Below are 24,617 nucleotides of genomic sequence, written 5' to 3' on the forward strand. Positions count from 1 at the left end.
CCATTTCCCTGAGCTTTCACTAAAATCAACCTGTGGAGGACACTGGCCGAGGCTTTAATTTGCAGTTATAACTAAGCAGTGCCTGAGAGGTCTTAAATTAAATAGGTCATCAGAGAGGGCACTATTATGTCTCACATGCAAAGCATGTGCGGTTAACTACAGTTAGGATGCCAGTAATCGGTTCCAACATGGAGACCTAATGACAAGGCATTCTAAAGTCAGATTATTAAATGGAGAGGCTACGCAGGATCAGGTGAGCCGGTGTGGTATGAGCGTTCTGCATCCTCCTCCTCAGGGCGTCTACTGCGCCCCAGGCTGGAAGGAAACTCTCTTACGTGACCTGAGCTAGTGTGCAGACACTTTATTCAGTCGAACCAGGGCTATATATGAACCTTGGAGAGTGGGAGAGGGGTTTTCTTAGGGCAGTTTCCTTGGCTGGGGTTTAAGGTACTGTGAACGCCTCATTTGCATGGAGAGGTACTCCAGGAACCCCAGGTACTGCCTGAGGAGGCTCTTATTGGCAAAAAGGACGTTGAACTTGTAGGTCTGCCAGGGACTACTCAACCTTCCCCAGGTAGAGGTGTGGGGGCTCAGGCTCAGAGAGGGGAAGGCCTGCTGGTAATGGGAGTCCTCCATTTTGCACCAAGCTCAGAGGCATTATCTAGACGTGGTAGACTGAAACCTTAACTAGCAGAGTTTCCCCACAGGACATGAGTCCCTTCTTTTCTAGGAGGCTCTTCACTCAGCTCATCTGATCGATTCTCAAAGCCTCGTTCATCAGGTGAGTCCAAACTGAAAATCTGCCACCTGTTCTCCATGAAGCAGGAGCGCCAGGGATCCTCCATGGTCTCTCACTTCCTCCTTCCATACCTGCCAGATCGAAGCTGTCAGACTTGAATGTGATTTAGAAACGACTGTCCACTGGCATAAAAGATTAAAATCTAAATTTGAATGTCCTCTCTTGCTGTTTACCTTGCTGGAACAGAATACCTGAAACTAGGAAATTTATAGCAAACAGAGGTTTACCTGGTTGTGATTCTGGAGGCGCTAGCAGATTTAGCATTTGGTAAGGGCCCAGACTCCACTTCCAGGATGGACCCCGAATACTGTGTTGTTCGGATTGGAGGGACACCACCCCTCACACAGCAGAGAACAGAAGGAGAACAAGAGGGGACAAGCTCACCAAGCCCAATCAGGGACGGAGCCCTCAGGGGCAAAGAGCTTTGAAAAGGACTCACCTCACCATAGTTACAACAGTGACTAAATTTCCACAGCAGGGGACAAAACCTAGACCTGTATTTGAGTTTATCCTGCTTCTTTCTCTTCTTAGATAACCTGCATTCAAATTAGAAACCTACAGCAAAGTGCAGCAGCACACGCCTTTAATCCCAGCACTTGGGAAGCAGAGGTAGGTGGATCTCTGGGAGTTTGAGGTCAGTCTAGTCCACATAGTGAGTTCTAGGACAACCAATGCTACATGCTACCCTATCTATCTCAGGGGCAGGGGAGACCAACAAATCAGCAACTTACTGGCAGAAGTAGGTCAAATCCTATAGTGTGCTCCATGCAGAGTGAGTCAGTCCTCACCATTCTTGGTTCTTCGGCCCCACTGAGCCCAGACATACCCCTCTTGCTCTGTGAGCTCATTCCCTAGGCCATCTCACTCATTGCCTGGGGCATTACCAAGGCGAGGCCCACTGGACAGAGCAGTCTATCTGCAGATGTCCTGTGTCATTAACCTCCGGCCGAGGCCTCCCACTGCCCTGAGCTCTGTGCTCACCTGCCAAGAGCTGACATCTCCAGCTTGACAAGCCCTGCAGCAAGCTCTACTTCAGCTGATGCAACTCCCCTTCAGCCGCTCATCACCTGCGACTCGGTTCCTTAATTTCTGCATTCCAAAGACTGGCAAATCCTATTGGCCAGATGAGTGGGGAAGGAAACAATGAACGTTCAAGGGTTGAGGATTTCTGGGGACAATGTGATCAACCCTAAGTTAGGGTTCTACTGTTCTGAAAAGGCACCATGACCGAGGCATCTTTTATAAGAACATTTAACTGGGGCTGGTTTACAGGTTCAGAGGTTCAGTCCATTATCATCAAGGCGGGAACATGGCAGCATCCAGGCAGGCATGGTGCAGGAGGAGCTGAGAGTTCTACATCTTCATCTGAAGGCAGCTAGCAGAATACTGGCTTCCAGGCAGCAAGGCTGAAGGTCTTAAAGCCAATGCCCACAGTGACACACCTACCCCAACAAGGCCACATACCCCAACAAGGCCACAGCCACTCCAACAAGGCCACAGCCACCCCAACAAGGCCACAGCCACCCCAACAAGGCCACAGCCACTCCAACAAGGCCACACCCACTCCAACAAGGCCACACCCACTCCAACAAGGCCACACCTTCTAATAGTGCCACTCCCTGGGCGGAGCATATACAAACCAACACCTGGCAAAGTCAGCCTGAGGAGCAACCTGTCAGCAGCACTCACTGAAGAAGAGACACATCTGTCAGCTGCACTGCCTAAAGAGAGGACACTTTTTTCTCTGGGTTTTACTTTGAGCAAATAAGACCTTGTTAAGTCAGCACCAATTGTTTTGTGCACAGAATAACCGAAATCTATATAATCTCACAGATGTCCAGAACCTCTCCTATCCAGGAACTAACTTTCACATATGCTGAATTTTTTGACCTAACTATACTTTCCAGTGTTGCTACAACCTGTTGATGTCTAGAGCTTTTCAAAAATTTGTATCACCTTTGGAAGAAAGGAAGGAAGGGAGGGAGGGAGGGAGGGAGGGAGGGAGGGAGGGAGGAAGGAGCTGGAGAAAGACTCAGCAGCTAAAGCTCTGGTTGTTCTTGCAGAAGGCCAGGGTTCAGTCCTGGGACCCACATATTGGCTCACAACCATCAGTAAGTCCAGTCCCAGACACTGCACACACACATACACATAAAATAAGAATAATACTTTTTTAAAAAGAAAATGACCAAACACTAGTGAAATGAATGAAATAATGAAAATGACTGACTTGGTAATATTTCAGTTATAGACATGTCATCACTAAGAAAATAGTTACAGTTAATTTTAAATTTTTTATTACCCTCAAAACATCCCAGGCCAGAATAAAGTACAAAACAGCAGTGGCTGCCCCTGGACAGGCAGGTCATGGCTACATCTGTGGGGTCATGTGTAAATGTTGCTCTGAATCTCATTTGTAGTCATCAGCTTCTTCAGTATTTCTGTGCTTTCAGGGATGTTCTGGAAAGAGAAAACAGCTGTCACCGAATACCAGGCCCCACGTCACATACACCCGTGTGAGCTGCCTTTTGCCTTCTTCAATGGAAAGGGCACAGTGAAGTAGTTCAAGCTGAGGGCATGTCTGAGGGGCTGTCCTGATCGATCATCGATGTAGGAGGCAGCCCACTGCGGGTAGCACCACTCCCTGGGCTCATAAGGAAGACAGCCGAGCACAAGCCTGCTAGTGAGCAACCAGCAGCATAGCTCCATGGTTTCTGCTTCCATTCCTGACCTGACCTCCTTTCCCTCAGTGATGGACAGTGGCCCAAAGTGTGAGCCAAGTAAATCCTTTCTTCCCAAAGATGCTCTTGGTTAGAATATTTTATCACAACAACAGAAATTGAACTAGAACACATTCAACACATTCCCCTGCCCAAACCCTCCAAAGACTGTCGACTGCTCCACAGCTGCAGTCCCTCAACACCTCATCTCTCACACAGACCCTCCCAACCAACCCTCACACGGTGGCTCATGTCCTCCTCACATTCTGTATTCTGCTTCTCCGCTCACTTCTCCCCATTAACATCTGATGTCAGCTCCACTGAACCTCTCTCAGGTGCCTTTTCTAGGGGTGACTTCTTGTTCCTTCCAAGCAAGCCACTCTACATGCTTCCCAGCATGTGCCTGCCATCACGAGCCAGCACCTCCTCCTGTCTATGGAGCTTCCGAGGTGAGGCTCACATAGTAGGGTCCAAGATAACTCCTATTCCCAACCATAAACCATGCACTAACTCAGGCCTACTGTATTTAGTCCATAAGGCGATGGCACTGAGGCCAGGGAGATGGCTCAGCTAAAGTGTCCCAAGAACATGAGGGCCTGAGTTGAGATCCCCTGAGCCTGTGTGAATGCCGTGCATACTGACTGACAAGTACCTCCATCCCCAGTGCTGAGAAAGAGAGGCAGCAGGACTCCTGGGACAGACAGGCCTATCAGCCTGGCCAGAGCCACAAGCTCCTGGTTTTAGAGAACAAGGTGAAGAGCGATAGAGGAGGACACCCAGCAATGACCAGACCTGACACACACACACTCACCCAATGACCTACCACAAACACACACACACACACACACACTCACACCCATATACTCACTCACTCACACATTTACCCACACTCACACACACACATACACACCCACACACACACACACACACTCACACACACTCACACCCATACACTCACTCACTCACACATTCACCCACACTCACACACAAATATAGACACACACATATATACACACACACACTCACCCACAATCACACACACTCACTCACACATCCACCCACACTCACACACACATACACAAAGACACACACACATACACACATACAATTCACTCACACACACACACACAGACACACCCACACTCACATATACAGACACACACACACACACACACACACACACACACACACCGATGACCTAAACCATACCAACCCCCTCCCACACACACCGATGACCTACCATAAACACATACACAGCACTGAATTCCACCTCACACCCACACATACTCACTAATCATTTGTTAAAAAAGAGAACAGAACCAACAAGGCACAGGGGCACACACCTCCAATCCCAGCACTGGGAGAGGCCAGTGTGGGCAGCATGGTGGACTGCTAACTCCAACAAGAGACAAGGCTTCCAGGGTTGTCATCCCACCTGCCACAGGTGTCATGTTAGGGCAAAAGCAGGAAATCATTCTCAAGTTGATATGACACTTGATTTTTAATCTCAGAGCAAGTCCTGACACTTACTGAGAACACCATCCACAGCTGAAACAGACAACCCTTGCCAGCCCTGAGGGACACAGCCTCAGCTAAATGGGAGAATGCAATTTAGCTAGCCACACAAGCCCACTGGAAAAGGAGCTAAATCTGAAGTAACTCGGGGATGAAGAGATGGCCCACAGGTAACAGCACTTCGGGCTCTGGCAGAGGACCTGGGTTCCTCTCCCATCACCATGTCAGTGGCTAATAACGCCTGTAACTTCCACTCCCAACAGGCACGTGCATGCCTAACCCACATGCATAAATAAAACTAGGGCACATGGGATGTCACTGTGTACTCTAATGCGCACACAGAACCGAAGCCTCCACCTCATTGTGAGGACCAGCTGGAGCACGGCGAGGAAACAACACGTTCTAAGTGGCTCACTGCGAAGCTCCAGCCATGCGTGCTGCTCAGGCATTTCCCATCATGCAGTTCACTGTGATAGCTCAGCTATTAATGGGGAGAGCAGCAACCTTACCTTCACCAAGCATTTCAAGCTCCTGGACGAAAAGATGGGCTTAAAAGCTTCGACTGTGACAAGGTCCAACTTCATCACATCCGTGTAGCACACATACAGAACCGCAGGGACTTTCCACACTTGACAGTAGCTCAGAACTACAAACACACAAGGGAAAAAACTGCTCATTCTGTTTGGTTGGTTGGTTGGTTTTGCTTTTTAAGCAGGGTTTCTCTCTGTAGCCCTGGCTGTCCTGGAACTCACTCTGTAGACCAGGCCGGCCCTGAACTCACCAAGATCTGCCTGCTTCTGCTTCCCACGTGCTGGGATTAAAGGTGTGTGCAGGTACTGCCCAGCTCTATGACAAGATTCCTAAGTTAAATGTTTTAAATAATAAAAACTGTTCTGAGAAAGTCTATTTTTGCCTCTTTCAGTCAAGGTACCTACTATCACGTTGACCCAATTAACCAACTCAAAACCAACTCCCTCCCTAGTAATATGTTTTGTAAATATTATCTTTATTTTTCATTTTCTGAATATCCATCATAATTGTAAGAGCTGAAGTATTAGAATAGACTTCATGCTCTCTGTAAGGGGACACGGAGAGTAATATATAAGGCATATGTGAACTAGTTTTCTCTTACTAGTAACGCTTGAAAGTGCATTTAGCAGAAACACAGCGCTGAGAGCAATGGCACCCTGTTCTGACATAATGTGTGAGCAGTGCTGTGACGTCAGTAGTGTCAGCATGACAGGGTCTACAACGACCTGGGAGACAAGGCTCTGGACATGCCTGCCGGGTCACCCAGGCAGACCCTCTAACTGTGGGTGCCACAGTGCCAAAGGCTGAGGGATAAAAGAGAAGGAGCTGAGTAAGCTTCACCTTACTCTACTTCCTGATGCAGATGCAATGTGCCCAATGGCCTCAGCGCTTACTGCCATGAGGGAACGTGTCCCCTTCAGCTATAAGCCAGAATAACCCTTTCTCCCATAAAGTGGATATTTTGTCACTAGAGAAGCAACTCATAAATAAGAAGCATGATGAAAATGTTAAGAAGAACAACCAAGGGGCTGGAGGGATGGCTCCACAGTTAAGAACTGCTCTTCCAGAGGTCATGAGTTCAATTCCCAGCAACCTCATGGTGGCTAACAATCACGTTTAAAGACAGCAACAATTTGCATATATAAAATAAATAAATCTTCAAAAAAAAGATTAACAATCAAGCGTCAACATCCAAAACTTTCTACTTTGACAATTTAAATTGCTAACTCTCACATACCAATAACCTACGTCTAACACTGGGTCCCACGCTGAGACTGAAGGATCTGAAACTGGAAAGAGGCACAGCAGCAGAGAGCGCAAGCTGCTGTCAGACTGTAAGCCAGGGCATCCTGAGAAGCCGACTCTCACGTCCATGCCAGCACAGACCCAAAGAGTCAACAGCAACGAGCCGCCAGCCGAGACCAGACAAAGTACTTCATAAAGTATTTACTTATAAAGCAACAGCCATCAATAAAGCCCGTGACACAGTGTGAAGGCTGTGACCTTCAGTCCCACCTGCTGCAGACAGGCCGTGCACAATGTTCGGCTGTTCCAGCAGTGGGCAGTAGACGGTATCTTTGAATTTCTGAGTTTTTAGGGCTCTCAGGAAAGGAGAAGAAAGGTTGTAGGTAGACTCGCAGGTCTTATACTCTGTGATGTGTCGACACGTGAGAACTGTTACCTGCATGTTCTTTCTGGGTCGGAAGCCGAAAACCTAAGAGAACATGAATTTTATGTTAAATTGAATTTTTTCTCACAATATAAACATTGCAGCAGACAGCAACACTTCATGTTGCAGGCGTGCAGCAGACTGCCTGTGACCACGCTCTGAAGTGCAGCTAAGCAATCTTCATTTCATTTTCTTATCTCTGACCTGAGTTGTGACTGCCACCCCGAGCAACGATGAGCTTCATTTTGGTATCCACGTTCAAATGGACAGAGGTGGTGTTGGACACATCCTCCTTACTGACAGGTGGGATAAGAGGTAAATGGTGAAGCTCTGGGCACGCACTCACCATCTGACTGCTGCACGCACCCTGTCCCCACACAAATATACACTTGTGCTTCTACCGAAAACAAGTCTGTGCCAGCCATGAGGAATGTATGCAGCAAAGTATGGATGCAGTAAGTATTCCTCAGTCAAACGCCAAAACCTTTGCCTGCCTAGGGACAAGGCCCCATGGGAAGCTTCGTACCATGAAACTTCACAGCTTTAAAATGTTATAGACTCTGTTTAAGCTATATATGAAACATGAACTTTTGTTTAAACTTGAGTCAACTTATCCCTGAGACATGTCATTCCAAATATACAAATATTCCAAAACTTTAAAAAATATGAAATATAAAACATTTATATATGAAATATAAAACATTCAGGAGAAGGCATGTTCAATATATAATAGATAACTGCCCAAATTATAGTTTTTCTCCTAAGTCCCTGAATTCAATTTTCCAAAATGAGAGCTTGTAACCATACCTAATGCTAAGAAACACAGGTGTGGTGTGCACTTGGGTGTGTGGTAGTGAATGGTGGCTACCCTCTCAAGGCCCCTGATGCTTTCCTCTCCTCTGTGCTAGGCGACAGCAGAGTCTGACATGATGACAGGTACCTTGCTGTGCTGCTCGTTTTAAACATGTTCTTTTATTTTTTTGCTTTTCTGAAATGATTTCTCTATGTAGCTCTGGCTATCCTGGAACTTGTTCTGTAGACCAGGCTGGCCTTGAATTCCCAGAGATCCACCTGCCTCTGACTCTGAGTGCTGGGATTAAAGGTGTGCACCACCATCACTTGGCTACAAACTTTCCTTTAAAAAAAAGGGGGTGGGGGGCTGGAGAGATGGCTCAGTGGTTAAGAGCACTAACTGCTCTCCCAGAGGTCCTGAGTTCAATTCCCGGCAACCACATGGTGGCTCACAACCATCTGTAATGAGATCCGATGCCCTCTGCTGGTGTGTCTGAAGACAGCTATAGTGTCCTCATCTATAATAAATAAATATTTAAAAAAACATAACAAAACTCCTACAATATTTTCTTAAAGAAACAAAGTTCTTATCTAATATTTGACTGCAAAGATCTAAGTGACAAGACCCCCCGCCCGCAAGAACGGCTGGTACACAGGACTAGCGAGTCAGGTCCTCTCCCTCAGGTCCTCTCCCTCTTACCTTCTCCAACCACTGGAACTGCTGATCCTCAGCAATGTAGCAGCTACACTGGCAGAGAAGAACCTGAAAGGAATTTCCAGAGTTCAGTGCACACACCCCTGGTCCTGCCATTATATGAGCACCTCCTAAACACCAGTAACGACGTCATCACCTATGGAGCAGAAAGCCCCCAGAGCCCCATGTGTTCACTCAGAGGGCCAACAGCCTTGAGGTCACTAGCTGTGTCGGTGAGAGGGTGTGGCATCTAGCTCCTTTGCTCCTGGCCCTGGCTTCGGCTGTCGGCCCCTGCAGACCTGCCATGGAGCCCCAGCTCTCCCCACCTCGGCAGGCCTTCGAGCAAAGGGTCGGCCCCAGTCAAGCACTGGAACCTGCAGGCCAAAGCAGCCTTTTCTCTCTGTAAGCTGACTGTCATTAAGGCATCTGTTACAGCAATAGGAGGTAGCACAGCAGGTTGCTCGTCTGCTGAGCCTAACATTGAAAAATGAGGCCTGAATCCCCCTGAGACATTAGAAACGAATTATCAGGATAGAGAATACCCTGAGTGGCAGGGGAGAGGCCTGGCACGAGAACCTGCTTTGCTGTTGAGGGCGTGCCTACATGACTGTGTTTTAAGAATTTTAAGTCAAGTCTCACATACCGAGGGATCTGATTTCAGTTGATAAAACACACAGAAAACATCTGTAGGGGACAGGTGGACAGTGTCTGTAGTTCTGCACCATTCATTCCAGAGCTTAGCACAACCGACTTCTTCCCAGACTCCTGAGTTCATAACAAACGATGAAAGGAACGCTGTGGAGAGAAATGTTCACGTGAACTGGTGTCTGCTGCGTGAGCTATACTTCCTACTCAGACTGAAGCTCAGCCACCCCAGAGCTCACCACTGAAGCAATCATGAGATCGCCCGTCTGCCTGGGGGCTGGAGAGACCGTTCAGAGTTCACTCTGACAACTTCTCTTGCTGTGCCTCAGTTTGGTTCCCAGCATCCAGCCCTGGTGACTCACAACCGTCTGTAATTCTAACTCTGGGGATCTGGTGCCCTCCTCTGGCTTATGCTCTTGAGTAAGCCCACACACAAAAATATGCTCATAATTAAATTTTGTTGTTGGGTGTTTTGTTTTTCAAAACAAGGTTTCTCTATGTAGGCTTGGCTGTCCTAGAACTCCATCTGTAGACCAGGCTAGCCTTGAACTCATGAAGTCCACCCATCCTGCCTCCTAAGTACAGTATGGATTAAAGGAGTACACCACCATACCTGCCATAAATTTCTTTTTAAAATATTATAGACCATCCAACTGGACCACTTTGGAGCAAACAAAATTTGAGGCTGAGGAGTGAAAGTCTACACTCTCCACACAAAACTACAAACAGGGACTGGAAAGGCAGGCGACAATGTCTGCAGAGTTTGTACTAGTCTCACAATGGAACACTCCTCTAAAACAATTAGGCAAGCAGACCTTTATATAACGGGTGAGCCTACTGTTACTTACACAATCTCTAAAGTCCTAGGGCTCACTTACAGAGCAAGAGCTCTTAACTAGAGTTCCCAAATGATTTCCTCAGAGCCTGTTAACCCACTGAAGTTACAAAGGTCTCCACGTGTACTGACATACAACACTGTTCCAAGCAAACTCACATTATTCCACTTTCAACCTACCAGGTCAATAAATGCATTCAAAGACCTTAGAACTGAAGTGTTCCAGATGCTTACGATTACTGCTAGACGTGTGGACACAGCAGGCTGGAAAACGGGGCCTAGAACTGTAATTCTGAAGCTAAGCGTATTTCCTTTAAATCTCATTACAAAGATGGAAAAACAGGCAATCTACCTTACTTGAAATGACTGTGGCTGTTTAAGACAGGGCCTTGTGGAGCCCGGCTCGGTCTTGGAACTTCTCCGTGCTCCCATCTGCCATCTCCCGCCTGCTGAGGGCTAGGGTTGCACAGCGCCCAGTTCATACAGTATTGGGATTCGAACCCAAGGTCCTGTGCTTCATAGGCAAGCACTGTGCCACCTGAGCCACACGCCCAGGGCCTGCTGGGATCCTTTTAAAATACATACGAGATGTAGGAAGAAACATTCTTCCAACAGGACGTCTACCCCTGACACTGGCGCTTACCCGTGGCGTTACTTCCTACTGCAAGGATGAACTTGGAGCAAGGGTGCTTCTCTAGGAGCACAGCCTCCAGACATGTTTCTGTCTGTCTTCGGAGAAGCTTCACCTCCCTGACAGCAAGAGACAAAAGTAAACAAATGTCACTCACTGTAACGACCGTCACACTGGAAGAGATGGTAATAGAATGACAGACAGACAGATTAAGAGAAAAGTGACAGATGCTATATAGAACTGGATGCACACATAGATGGAAGACAGATGAGATCGATGGTGGACAGACATGCGACTTATATAGATATGGTAGGCAGGTGCAATATACACAACGTATATACACAGATGGGTAAATAGGTAGGTGACAGAAGAGAGATGAGTGGATAGCTGGATTGATAGATGGTATTAGATAAAAGAAACGGTGTCCTGGGTGGCCTGGCGAATGGAAATACTGTAGGCTCAGGCAATGACTACTCACAGACTCAATGAGTAAAACTACTAACAAACTTCATACAAGCATCTCAAACACTCCTGCCAGCAAAATGCTTAACGTGGCCAAGTGTCCAAACAAACGTTGAAGCATTTAGTTGTGACAAAAGCAAGTGAAGCCTGACCATCGGACAAGTCGAGGCTCTCGGGAAGAGTTTGAAAAGGGAGAGGGGACCCAGAGCTAACCCTGTAGCACAGCTTTCAGTACCCAAATCCTGACAGGAGAGAGCTGGTCACCCAGGGGTGTTGACACAGAGGCTTATAGGAGGATCATGCCACAGTCAGAGATAGCAACACCAGCTAACACCAGAGAAAACCAGGTGAGAGGCAAGTGCAAGAACCAAAAATGAGGGGGGGTGGGTAGGTGGTGAGGGGGTTGTTGTAAATGAAACAGAGTGCCAAAAGTGTCTGTAGTTGACAGAAATCACCAGAAAGTATATTTTAAAAATCTAGGTGAATTTGATTGTGAACTGGTATGACACTGAAAACTTATTAGCATATCTGGGGCAGGGAAGGTGCTAAGTTGCCACCACAACCATGACGACCCAAGTTCTGATCCCAGAACCCACCTAAATGTCGAGAGTGAAGGTTCTGGGAAAACAGGATAATCTCTTATGGTCTGGAGGTCAGCCAGTGAAGCAGAAACAGTGAGGTCTGGGTTCAATTTAAGATTTCTCAAAAAGGTGGTAAACGCCACCGGGCACCCAACTCCAACCTCTGGTCCAGCAACAAACAAACAAAATAAATGAATACGCATAAAGACAGCATGCTTAGGAAGAGTTTCCTAACTGGAAACTAGTAGGGGTGGTGTGAGAAAAAATGGATGTGGTAAAACCTTGGCCAAGGGGCCGGCATAACCTCATTTCTGTGTATTTAACAGTAGTTTTGCAAGAAATACGGCGGACACGCGGCGTAACCTAAAGCGTAGGGTGGAGGGAGGGCAAGCATTGCTGGGTTGTCAGCGTCCCAGCGTGAACGCAGGGCACTCGGCAGGCCAACACCGCCTGATGCTCGCCCCGCCGGTGGGGAGGCCTTCCCGGAGCCTGACCTCTTCCGCGCAAGCTTCCGCCGGACCTCCCGGTCCTCCGGCGTGTCCCGCCTGCTCTGCTCCTCCTCCTCTTCCTCCTCCTCAGTCCCAGCTCGGCATGGCCCCTTCACCACCTCACCAAAGAACGTAGCAGCCATGGCACCTCAGCCCCGCGCGGCCAGACGGCGCCTGCGCGCCGGCCCCAGCCACGCCCTTCAGACCACGCCCCCGACCCGCCTGAGCCAGGCCACGCCCTCAGCCTGGGTGAAGGTCTCAGAACTTCCGGTCCGCCGCGGGATCTGTTCCGCGGCGCGCTTCCGTCACCCTGCTGACCCGGGCACGCAGGGCCCGCTCCACATCCCGCCGCCCGCCTGCAAGGACCCACCCGTGGAGGAAACCCAGAGCTGCGAGTGAAGCACAGACAGCTCCAGGGGTGATGACTGCAAGCGGATCCAGAGGACATGAGTGAAGCTGCAAGGCTAGGCTTTTTAAAAACCTGGCCATGTGTAACTCATATACACTGTTTTCTTTTTTGGTTCTTTTTTTCGGAGCTGGGGACCGAACCCAGGGCCCTTGCGCTTCCTAGGCAAGCGCTCTACCACTGAGCTAAATCCCCAACCCAGTTTTCTATTTTAATGACAGAAAGAATGTGTTTTTCTGGCTTGTGTGCTGGAAGACAAAAAAACTCTACCGAATACTGCTCTCACAAGAGCAAACGACTACGAGGAAAAAGGAAACTGGGACCTCAGTGGGAAATAAAAACACATTCTAGATTTACTTGCGAGGAAATAGGGTCTGCCTTGCCTAAATAGGGTCTGTTTAGTAAAATATAACTAAAGTAAGTAAATATTTCGGGATCGGGGACGTTTTAAAATCAAAACTCTTGGGAAGTTGTTTAAAATCTCTCACGATGTAGAAAAACGATAAAGTCTATTGGGGGGAGCATATCAATTTTAACATAAATACTTTTTAAAAATAAACCTCAAACACTAATAAAAAGCAGATTAATACCAAATAGGACATTTTACATGTAGCTATAGCACACATAAGATTATAACTATGGTGTCTTAAGACTCAGACTCCAGGGTTAGTGGACATACGTGAGCTGAGGGACAAATGTACCTGGCTTTCTCTTTGTGTGGCTAAGCTGATATTTTGCTGATAAAGATACTTGATTGATCTCAGTCACACATGAAAAGAGCATTAACAGAAATCTGAAACATGATTCTAAACCATATGGAAGTGGTGGTCCATTGGCCAAGCTTTAAATTCTGTACACATTTCCAGGAGAGGTTTTACAATAAAGAGACCAAACACTTTAGAGGGTAAGAAAAAAATTATGTTCCAGTTAAAGGCTGAACCAGAAAGGGATTCCATTAGAAAAGGCTGGACAGGATCAGATGGTGACAGAAAGTAGCCCTACCGCGGCAAACCGTAAATTCAAACCTTCAGTTCACACTGCCAAAATTCACATGTCTTCATAAGACTGACATATTTTCATCTCATGGCATTTCTTGAGGATATAATTGCCCAAAAAGTAATTCTATGACATTTGGGATCAAATTTTTCATCAACGCTCAACAGAAAAAAATAATAATAAAAAAAAATCAAACCATGCACCAAAAAAGAGAGCAGCAGTTCTTCCTGTGCTTGTAACAAGATGCTGAAGAGTGAGTGACAAAAAGACACACACTGTGTTGGAATATTCTGACTTGTGTTCTTGTTTGTTTCAAGCAGGCAGGCAACCAAACACAAACAAGTTTCTCAAGTAATCTGGACCCTTCGGCCACACATGTCACTGGGAAATATGCATTACTGTTAATGAAGAAAGACACACCCCTAAGGTTCCATTTGGTTTTTTTTTGTTTGTTTGTTTTGGTTTTTGTTTTTTTGATTTTACACATGCAGATTACCCCTAAAGTCACAGCTATGTTTAATGGGAAAGACAAACTGTTGAGGAAAGATAAGTTTCTCCAGCAACATTAAAAGACTTGACAGTACATTCACAGGTCACGTCTGGTGACCTTAATGTCAACCAATAGCTATGAACAACAGACTAAAGTTCACACACCCTCAGTAGGCTGAACATTTGTAGCACAGTGACCAGATTCTGTGACAGTGGCAAAGGCCACACTGGAGGCCAGATTCCTGACACTTGGCTTGTTGGTGAGATTGGAATGAACCTGCAGTGTTCACACTTCTGACTTTTAAGGAGCAGTAGAGAAAAGGTGAGAAACAGGATTTAACTGCTAAAGAGATGAGTGTATCTTGTTCTATTTTCTGACTATAAGTCTGGCCTCTACATCTTTGCTGCTACATAGAAGAAGAAATAAAAAGTGTCATAATAATAGTCACATTGAGAGCTTTCTTAGAAAGATACATTCCCTGAATTACTCATTACCAGGTGGCTATCATTCAGTATGAATTCAATGCTATAAATAAGACATTAATGACAGTCTTTCTCACACTCCTCTTCAGAAGTCAGTAACACCCCAGCATTGACTTCCCCAGTTCTTTCTGTGTTTAGTCCCCAAGGATGTGCACTACATGAATTGGATCCAGTTAAAATTCAGCAGTCATAGGCTCCCTGCCTCCCTCCTTTGGAAATGGCCTAGTTTTCAGACCGTGAGGGTAGACCATTGAAATTAGCATCGTTTCCCCATATATCCCGTACGCTTCTATATCTCCTAGAGGACCAAGCTGCTTCAAGCCTTTGCTTTACATTAAGTGGGTTCTTAGGCCTCTCACCTGACTACACAGTCCTTGCCTCCTACCTCCTTGCAACACCCTGTGCTGTACTGTGTAGGGCTGACTGGAAACCATCGTCCATCCCACTTTGACCCAGAGAAATGGCTTTCACAAAATTGTTCAGAAGGTCCTGGGATGGTTTAGGGTTGGGAATGGACTGCAGCTGCAGGTATCGGAGGCTCTGACACTTCTGGTACCCTCTCTACCTCAGGGTGATTGCTGGGCTTTTTCTTTCTGGGATCTGAACCGCCTAAGATATACCTCCTTTTCATTCTCTGAATGTATGAGTGCATCATCCTCTTTATAAACACTCAGTAACTTTTTCTTAGCCGCAGCAGAGGCTTGTCGATAGGGCAGTTTTCTGCTGTTCGTCCTAATGCCGACATTCTCTGGTCCTGAGACCACTTCCTTTAGATTACACATCGTCTTTATTTTATTTGCAGCAATGGCAGCACATCTGCGGGGGATTTTCTCGGGCACCGTTTTTGGTTTCAGGGTGTCACTATGCATCTGTACTGCTTCCTTCTCATTAAACATACATGGCCTCGTTTTTGTATGGGGTTCTCTGTCTTTACGAACAGATTCTGAAAAATGAGTGAAAATTCAAGTAAATACAGAAATCTTGTCACAAGACTGTACTGTATACATTCCTCAACAACAGCCCTGAGCCAGTCTTAATTATGTGAACGACTTAAAAGCTGATTTGACAGGCATACAACTTCCATTTGCTTCCCTCTGTGGACCAACCATTGCCATTTCTGGTAATGGCCAGCAAGAATGAGGTGAAAACCTTCAGCCTCATAAAGCTACTCACCTACAAGTACTTCTAAATGTTTAGATTTAAATGAGAGTGACAGCCTGGTGATGGTGGTGTCGTCGGCGGTGCATGCCTTTTAGTCTCAGCACTGGAGAGGCAGAGGAAGGCGGATCCGAGTTTGAGGCCAACCTGCTCTATAGAGTGAGTTTCAGGACAGCCAGGGCTATACAGAGAAACCCTGTCTAGAAAATCCAAGAGAGAAAAGGAGAGAAGAGAATCCTGTGTTCCTATTTCTGAGCTTCATTTCTAATCCTATTTTGAAATGTTACGTAGCACTCTGAAGTAACTTAGGAAAGGAACACTTCTGACAATGGACTCCAAGACTGGCATTTCCTTTATTCAAGTACTTAAATTACCGAGTTGGTACAAAACTACTGACTCGACCAAGTTTAGTAAGGCCTTAATCTTAACTTCTCTCCAATATTTAAAACACTACACAACTGGGAAGCCTGAACTTCAAACTTGTGGCAGAATCCTTCTGCCCACGTGGGAATGGTTGTCTTAGCAATCTACAAGCACTATAGGCTCAAGGAAGGGTCCTTTAAGGAAGTAAGTCCTTTGATGAGCTACATATGCTGAAGGGGTTATCAAAATATCACTGAAGAGGCAGATCGACCCCTTTCATAGATCGTGGCGGTGTTCAAGGATGGTTGGAAGTCAGAGTTGTCTGCCAGACATGGGAGCTCAAATCTTGTATTTCTGCAGAAGTCTCAAATTTCAAATGCTGCAACACTTCATGTGTCTGCTACCAGCTGAACTCTGGGGACTTCTTAAAACTAGTCTTACAGTCCTAGAAAGTCAGACGTGAATGTGACGGCTGCATCAGTACAGACTGTAGAACACTAAAATGTCACTTAGGCATGTGGAGGACTTGGCAATGTCTGTCTTTGGTATACCAGAGTCCCAGGAAAAGGCAGCCTTTTGGTGAGGTATTAAGCAAGCTTGGCCTGGCTGCTTGCCCGCATCACCTGACTATAAATATATTTTTGCACCAGGTGTGGTGGCACACCACCTTTAATCCCAGCACTCCCACATGCAAGGAGGCAGGCAGATCTCTTAGTTCTAAGGCCAACCTGGTCTATAGTCAGTTCTAGGACAATCAGAGCTACAGAGAAACAGAAAGCAAAAGGTAGCAATGGCTGCTCTCCCAGAGCCCCAGCCTGTTCCCAGCTACCTGAAAGCTCAACCTGACGTCTACAACCTCTTCCAAACAGGAGACTATTCCCTCGAAAGGTCAAGGTTATGTAACTTCCATTGTTTTTGCTAGGCTGGTGTGACGTGACTCCAGAAGCATGCTCTTTCACTGGGCTCTGTAGGAACAAAGTGCCTTCCTGGTTTTACCTTCAGAGGACTTTCTTAAAAGTTGAAAAATTATACACTGGTGTCTCCATTAATACCAAATGCAAAATGAACAGTAAACCCATTTTGGGCAAATGCTAGGATATAAGTAAGTATGCTATAGAAGTGCATTTTTAAAATATAGCAAAATTAAGGGAAGCATGTACCCTCTCTTAAGGAATTCTACTAATATTAGTCAAATAACACCCATACACTGCATATGAAGAAAACTAAGACAGTTGGTTCACTCCAAGTAATGTGTAGTAGATAAAACCCCATCACAATTAAAAATCTTTCCCAAGAAATGATGTGTTTGCTGTAGTTATTTCAGATGTGATGGAAGAACCTGTGCTGGCCGCTTACCAACCCGGTAAAGACAAACACTTAAGAGACATTTTAATGCTGTTTCCAATTGACAAAGGGGAAAAGCTAACAATCTGCAGAAAAGAAAAAATTTAAAGTACCCTGGAAAAGAACTTCAATTAACTTCTGTCCTAAGTAGGAAAAGTCTAGGATTCCATCTACAGGAACTCCAGGTGATAAAATCTCAAGTTCAAAGGTTAACAAATGGGAATTCCACAGAAAACATGAGGGAGGCTGGAGGCTGCATGGGGACTCAGCACTAGCCAAGCTGCTGAGAGCACTGCTGGGTAGTCCTGAGAGAAACAGACAGGGCTGGCAAGATGGCTGGCTTCAGGGGTAAAGGCTTGCTGCAGAGGCCTGGAGCAACCCGGGCAAGCCGTGCAAAGGTGGAATAGTGAACCCGCTCACAAGCCATCCTCTGGCCTCCACATCATGGCATGCATGAGCAAGCACACACACATCGTAGACACACAAGAACAACAAAAACTTGTTAAGCTGCCAGTCCATCAGTGCGTTACAACAACAGATTAATGTAAGGTTAGTCACATTCATGGCCAGCTCAGAAGACCTTGAGACATTGCTGTCTCCTGAACAGTTTCCCTCAGCAGTTTCAAGTTTGCATTTAAAACAGTTAATCAAAGATCAGTGTTCTAGAACAGACTGTGGTAAGGACAAACACTGATATGGGCAGGACTGTTTTGCTTAAAATGTTACTCCCCACTTTCGAAGGACTATTCATGTTCCAAATGTACTCCGACATCTCCCCAAGTGTAAAGTAGAAGTCAATAGTGTGGAAGCATTTGATAATGTTAAACGGGTCGGCATCTCGTAAGTATTTAGATCAAACCTGACAAAAGATGTGCAACCCAAAATGGGAGTTTTCCTATTCCTGTGTACATGTTACTGTTATTACTGGTGGCTGTGGCTGGTGGACAGTAAATCAAGTGGGTGCCCTACAGTTGTAAATGTCTAGAAACTAAAGAGATGGCTTAGTGGTTAAGACCACTGGGTGCTCTTCCAGAGAGGTCATGAGTTCAATTCCCAGCAACCATGTGCTGTCTCACAACCATCTGTAAAGAGATCTGATGCCTTCTTCTGGTATGTGTGAAGACAGAAAGAGTGAGTGTACTCTATACGTAAATATTTAAAAATACATATATAAAGTAAAGGTCCTTTCAACTTTAAAACACTGATGAAAATGGACAAATGTCTAAACTCCCTGTGAGACTGAAGGAAGGAGGTGAGCCGCCATAGTCCATGCAGTCTGTAACAGACCCTGTTAAAATTAGGAAGTTAAAGTGGGCGAATTCAAAGGCTTTAATAAACTGCTTGTGGTAGCTCTGCCTTTAATCCGGAAGTGAGGGGGCAAAGGCAAGTGGATTTCTTTGAGTTCCAAGCCAGCCAAGGCTACATACTCTCTTGAAGACAACTGTGTCTCAAAAATGGCTCAGCAGTTAAGAGCACTGGTTGCTCTTCTAGAGAACCTAGATTCGGTTCCCAGCACCCACCCAACCATCTGTAATAACCCCACTCCCAGAGGATCTGATACCTACCACTCTGCTGGCCTCTGTGGGCAGTGCACACACATGGCACAGACATGTATGCAGGGAAACACATAAAATGAAAATTTAAAATACTAATACAGGTCAAAAGCCTTAATTAAAAAAAAAACCAGCCAATCAAGTAAGAAAAAACAAAAAAAAAAAACAAAAAACAAAAAAAAACAAAAACCAAAACACCCCCTAGTCTTTAGCATGCATTCAGGAAGCACAGCAAGCCCAGCTATAAAAAGCTTCAGTGGAGCCTAGAGAGTCTTGTCACACTCACTCTCAAGTCAACGAGAGGCAGGGAGTCTGTAGCAGCCAGACTCTGAGGCTCAACCAACAATGTCATGAATGAAGCCTTGATCAAGAAGACTCCAAGTAAGGAGGTAATTTTCTAATCAATGTGGTATTAGATACAGGCTTTGCAGATTATACAAGAGACTGTTGTGTTTTGTGTTTTTTTTTTTTTTTTCGGAGCTGGGGACCGAACCCAGGGCCTTGTGCTTGCTAAGCAAGCACTCTACTGCTGAGTTAAATCCCCAACCCCGACTGTTGTGTTTTTTAAAATCCCTTTAATGTTGAGAATTCCCAGGTGTCCTTAGAATACTTGTAAGAATTTAAAAATGTTAAGATGTAAGAACAACACAGCCCCAGCATTAGACTCTTCAGTCCTCCTTAGTGACAATGACTGCATGTGGACTCACAACTAACCTAGTTTAGTTAACCAGCATTAGACCCTTTCAGTCCTCCCTTAGTGACAATGACTACATGCGGACTTACAACTAACCTAGTTTAGTTAACCAGCATTAGACCCTTTCAGTCCTCCCTTAGTGACAATGACTGCATGTGGACCCACAACTAACCAAGTTAAATTAACCAGCATTATACTCAGTCCTCTTAGTGACAATTATGAGCTGCACTTGGGACTCACAACTAGCCTAGTTAAGAGTCCACACTGCCTCGTTTTCCCTCTGCTTTGGAGGACTTGGTTTGGTCCGTGTATTCTGGAACACTGGGTGGACTATGGTGCTGACTAGTTTCTGCTTTATTACTCCCGGCTCTCCACAGCCAAAGCTGAAGGTCTAAATAAACCTCAGCAGATCTCTGCAATATGCTGGTTTAATGATCAAAGAATGGAGCTGGTCACTTCAATCACTGAAGGAGGACAAGGCCAAGCCCTCCTCGAGCCTGTGGGTTGTTCCTGGCAGAATCAGGACACTGAAGGGAGAGGAAAACAGCACCTCGTGCATCTTTAATGTTCTGCATTCTACTCCATTACAAACCTCAGATGTCTTTTTCCAGGTGACACAATCACATTGAAATTGCAGTGGCGCGAAAGTAAAATCCAGGTCAATTTTCGTATCATACAGTACAGTGACTTAAGAAAAAGACCACCACAGAAACTGGGACTGTGGTGTGAGCCCATCCTTCCCCTAAAAGCCATATAAGAGGACAAAGGCTTAGTGACATCAGACTGTGGACAGTGTAGCTGGCGGTATCTACCATATGGACCTCTCTGCAATGTAACCCTCTGGTAGTGATGAATGGATCTATTTATAAACCTGATACATTGTTGTTCTAGGTCTTGAAGTGCTTTTTAAAAACATGTCTTATTCAAAACCAACTTCTCTAGGTGCAAACTCCATTACAGAAGAGACCTGTGTCACAATTTCCAAGATCACACTAACTTCAGACATTATTTGATCAGAGGTTTTCCACTTTAAAAATAACAACAATGACCACCCTAGGAATTACCTGGAAACGAGATACATTTTCTTTTTATTCATAAATTACTACACATTGTGAGTACACCTTTTAAAATAAGATATAGGGGGGAAATCCTTTTAAATCTTTTTTTCTTAATATGCTTGGTAATAGTAATCTTTCAACGGAAGTAAAAAAAAAAACAAACCTGAATACTTCAAACTTCTTTTAAAAGTTATGAATGAATAAAATCACAGGACTTTGGACATACAAAACTAGAGTAGGAAAAGGCTCCTTTTACATACACACCACTAACTACTTCAAGTGCAACAGAAGCTAGAGCACTTATTTCTGGACCAGTTCATATTCACCTTACAGCTTTCTCAAAAAGACTGATCCTAACATTAAAGTACATCTGTGCATTAAATCCCTGCGCATTTCAAACACCTAGTGCTCAATGTAAACATTATAACTATTGTTAATCATCCTTAATGGTACAGGAGTGTGTCACATATTCAAAGTTAATGTTAGAAATAGCACCATAACCAAAAAGAAAAAAAAAGGGGGGGAGCAAAACCCCACACATAACTTCCTCACAGGCCCACATCTTGACTTCACAAGCTGAAAGCCGCTGTCAACACTCTCAAGGTCACCAGGTCCACTTGTGCTCTCTGACAGACTCTAATCTGACGAAATCAAACATGCTTCTACACAACTGGACCAAAGGTTCAGAAAGGAGTGTTTGAATAGACAATCAATAACCAGTTAACACTTAGTCCCCAAATGAGAACATCTCTGTGAATAAAACCCAAGCTTGGTGAAAGAGTGCACATCATCTACACCTGTGGACTCTGGGTGCCTTTTTGCAGATAATGATAACCATGGAGGTAAATCCTGAGGGCCATAGGGAAATCAAATGCATTCCATCAACAGTCAGATAGCTGACCCTGTCTGTCCCTTACATCTGTCTAGTGAGAGCTCCATGGAAAGCAGCTTCGTCTCTGTATGAGAGAGAGGCACCTACCAGCCACAGCTGGGAATGCCCAAAACCATCTTACCTCTTGCATGAGAATAAAGAATACTGCCTACCATACCCAATGAAATCCATGAGACATGACAACAAAGAGGACACTAGAGAGCAGCACATGCTTTCCTATCTGTCACCTCAAGAAACAGGAGAAAAGAGTGGCTTGTATATGAACCAAACACAACTAAGTCAGAGAGCACTTCAAAATGTGCATACTGCAGCATCCCTTTCACTCATGGGAAGCTTTGCAAGGAGAAGCCCACCGGGAAGAACAACACACCAGTAGACCAAAGATAATCAGTCCATTAAAGACAAGACCAGGGCTAAAAAGTAAGTGTTCTGTGGTATCGGGGAGGAGGAGACACTTCACTTCCAAAGGACTTCAGACTCGCTTTGTTTCTTCCATTAGAGGTCACTAAACTAAGATTCACCGAGTGTCCCAAGCTCAGGATGCTCAGGGTGCAGTGGGCAGCAAGGCTCAGGGATGGAGAGGACACTCAAGCTGTTTCCCTACAGATAGGATTTGCAATTGCACTCTCAACTCTATAGTTTTGACAAAGGGAAATCTACATAGAACTGAAGTATCGTTAGCCCTACGCACTCTTATTAAAGAACACTTCCCCTAAATCTAAGGCACACAGACTTCTCTACTTCAGAGTAAGATTATGGAAGAGCAAGAATTTGGTGAATCCTAATGAAAAGTAGATCTTGGACAAAAACCAACAATTTGTTAGTAAATAATCTAAAAGAAAATATTATAACTATGTTCTCACCTTAGACCTTTAAAATATGCACTCCAAACGTGTAAAATAATTTATAAGCACTTTATAAATTCAAGTTTATAAACATGAAAGTCATCAGGTTTGCCTTAAAAGAAAAAAAGACAAGAACTTGGGGGGAGAGGGGGAGTAGAAGCCATGTCAATAAAAATGACCAGATATAATGTATAATGTATACTTTATCTACTCAAGTCTCCAGGGAAAGGATTCGCTTTAAAAAAAAAAAAAAAGAAAAAAAAAAAAGTGGTAGGTGCCTTGCCTACTTAATCATGGTCACACTTGCCATGATTATAACGTCAGTATGCACATAATATTCATCAAGATTCTGTAAACATAGGTCATGTGGATTTTTCTCCTACTACATGGCAGGGGTTTAGAAACTACCACCTCGGGATAAATTCAGAAATAACTGTGTGACACTGCTACCACAAAAGTAATGTTCACTGGTTTGGATAACCCAGCTGTCTAGTGTTTAACGTGTCTCCCAACTCTTGCTGTGTGTAGTCAATACTGTCAAAGTAGATCTGCCCCCAGAATGAAGCATATTTTGGCACCTGTGCTGAATGCTGCTTCAAAAACCAGCAAGTGCAAATAAAAGTAACAGTCATGATTTAGTCACATTCACAACTTTTCATAGAAAAATATAAATATATTCCCTGAATTGTAAGCCAGCTTTCACAGTACATTCCAGTCAGTCTACTGAGCACACTGGCTCTCAAGGTCGTAAGGTGCGGTCAGTGAGCTCTAATGCGCTCTCTATGCTTCTATCGTCTTCCCCATCATGGTATCTCACCGTTCTCCTACCCTGATTTCTCGTTTTTATTTTTGAGCGCCGAACAACTCTTTTAGCTTTTGCATAGTCCAAATCCTCCCAGTCATTGTCATCCACATTTAACCTAGGACATTTACTCTGTCTTTGATGTCTTGCAGGTTTGGGTGGGTTAGATGTGGAGGGTGGTTTACCTTGGCTAAGCACTCTTGTTTTCCCTTTCCTTTTCTTCCTCCTTTGGGCTTTTGTGTTATCAGTACAGTCAACATCAGATTCAGTTACTGATCCCAAGTCTGATGACTTGGGACTGGTGTCAGGTCCACATCCTGAACTCCCCATTTGTCCAGGTATGTCCTCACCATCTACCTCAGGATGCACTCTCCTCCTCTTCACCCTGACCTCTGCTGCGGCCTGTAGACTGGGAGTAACTGGTGCTGTCCTACTGAGTGGGGCTTTCCCATATGTCCTGAGCCTTCTGCCATTCCACCTTCTTAACCCATAGTTCAGTTCTTCTTCAAAGTTATTCTCTCCAATAGCTTTCTGGGCCAAAACTGACTCAGAAGACAAGCTAATATCACTATCCTGGGTGTGGCTTTTGGGATCTTCCTGAGAAGGCCCAGCAGAGGAGTTTTGGGTTTTAGAAGGTGCCCTTATGCAGACACTGTCCATTTGCCTCTTCTGAATGCTTTTTGTTTGTTCAAAACTGGAACTCCCTTCAAAATCCAAGTCTGCATTTGCAGCCTGACTGGCATTCTCTGCACTCCCCTGCTGTTCAGGCTCAGCCAGCGAGCTCCTGCAGGCAGACTGTTCTTCTGGCACTTCACAACGTGCGTGTTTCCCCTCACTGCTCGGGATAGACTTTGCTGTGGTACAAGCAAATCGAACAGGCTTTTTCCTTCTCCTTTTGCTTCGAGTGCACACACTTTCTAAGCTGACATCTTCTGCATCACTTGTGAGCTTCGTTTTATCAGTAACCATACCAGCACTTCGAGTAATCCTGGAGGGACTGGTTTGGTCTATGGGTGACTTCTGGATTACCTGTAGATTACTTTCTGAGTCACTGGAACAGAACCTTTTTCGGGAAACTTTCTTTCTTTGTCCATTCTCTCGTGATACAGAATCTAAAAATTAAGAGTATTCTTTTAATATTTGATATAAGAATTTCATAAGAATTTCTGAAGTAA

The 24,617-nt window shown here is 45.2% G+C and overlaps 2 protein-coding genes across 8 annotated transcripts in view; both read right to left on the minus strand.

The window, feature by feature from the left end:
• Positions 1-3,070: 3,070 nt before the first annotated feature.
• On the minus strand, positions 3,071-12,528 carry Psmg1 (proteasome assembly chaperone 1). The gene is made up of 7 exons (NM_001399237.1): positions 12,366-12,528; positions 10,841-10,947; positions 9,361-9,512; positions 8,724-8,786; positions 7,078-7,276; positions 5,541-5,677; positions 3,071-3,256 (listed from the first exon to the last, which is right to left on the minus strand). The coding sequence occupies exons 1-7, from the start codon at positions 12,500-12,502 to the stop codon at positions 3,182-3,184; spliced, it is 870 nt and encodes a 289-aa protein (NP_001386166.1). The 5' UTR covers positions 12,503-12,528; the 3' UTR covers positions 3,071-3,181.
• A 1,133-nt stretch (positions 12,529-13,661) lies between these two features.
• Positions 13,662-24,617, minus strand: part of Brwd1 (bromodomain and WD repeat domain containing 1) — a 92,080-nt gene continuing 81,124 nt past the window's right edge. For 4 of the 7 annotated variants that reach the window (XM_087576423.1, XM_087576422.1, XM_087576421.1 and 1 more), the window contains 2 exons: positions 23,628-24,554; positions 13,662-15,676 (listed from right to left, as the gene is read on the minus strand). In XM_087576423.1, coding sequence (XP_087432549.1) covers positions 15,300-15,676; positions 23,628-24,554 — 1,304 coding nt within the window. In that variant the 3' untranslated portion in view covers positions 13,662-15,299. 7 annotated transcript variants of the gene reach the window in all.

Source organism: Rattus norvegicus, chromosome 11, assembly GCF_021556685.1.
Source record: "Rattus norvegicus strain SHRSP/BbbUtx chromosome 11, alternate assembly SHRSP_T2T, whole genome shotgun sequence".
NCBI classification, from domain to species: Eukaryota; Metazoa; Chordata; class Mammalia; order Rodentia; family Muridae; genus Rattus; species Rattus norvegicus.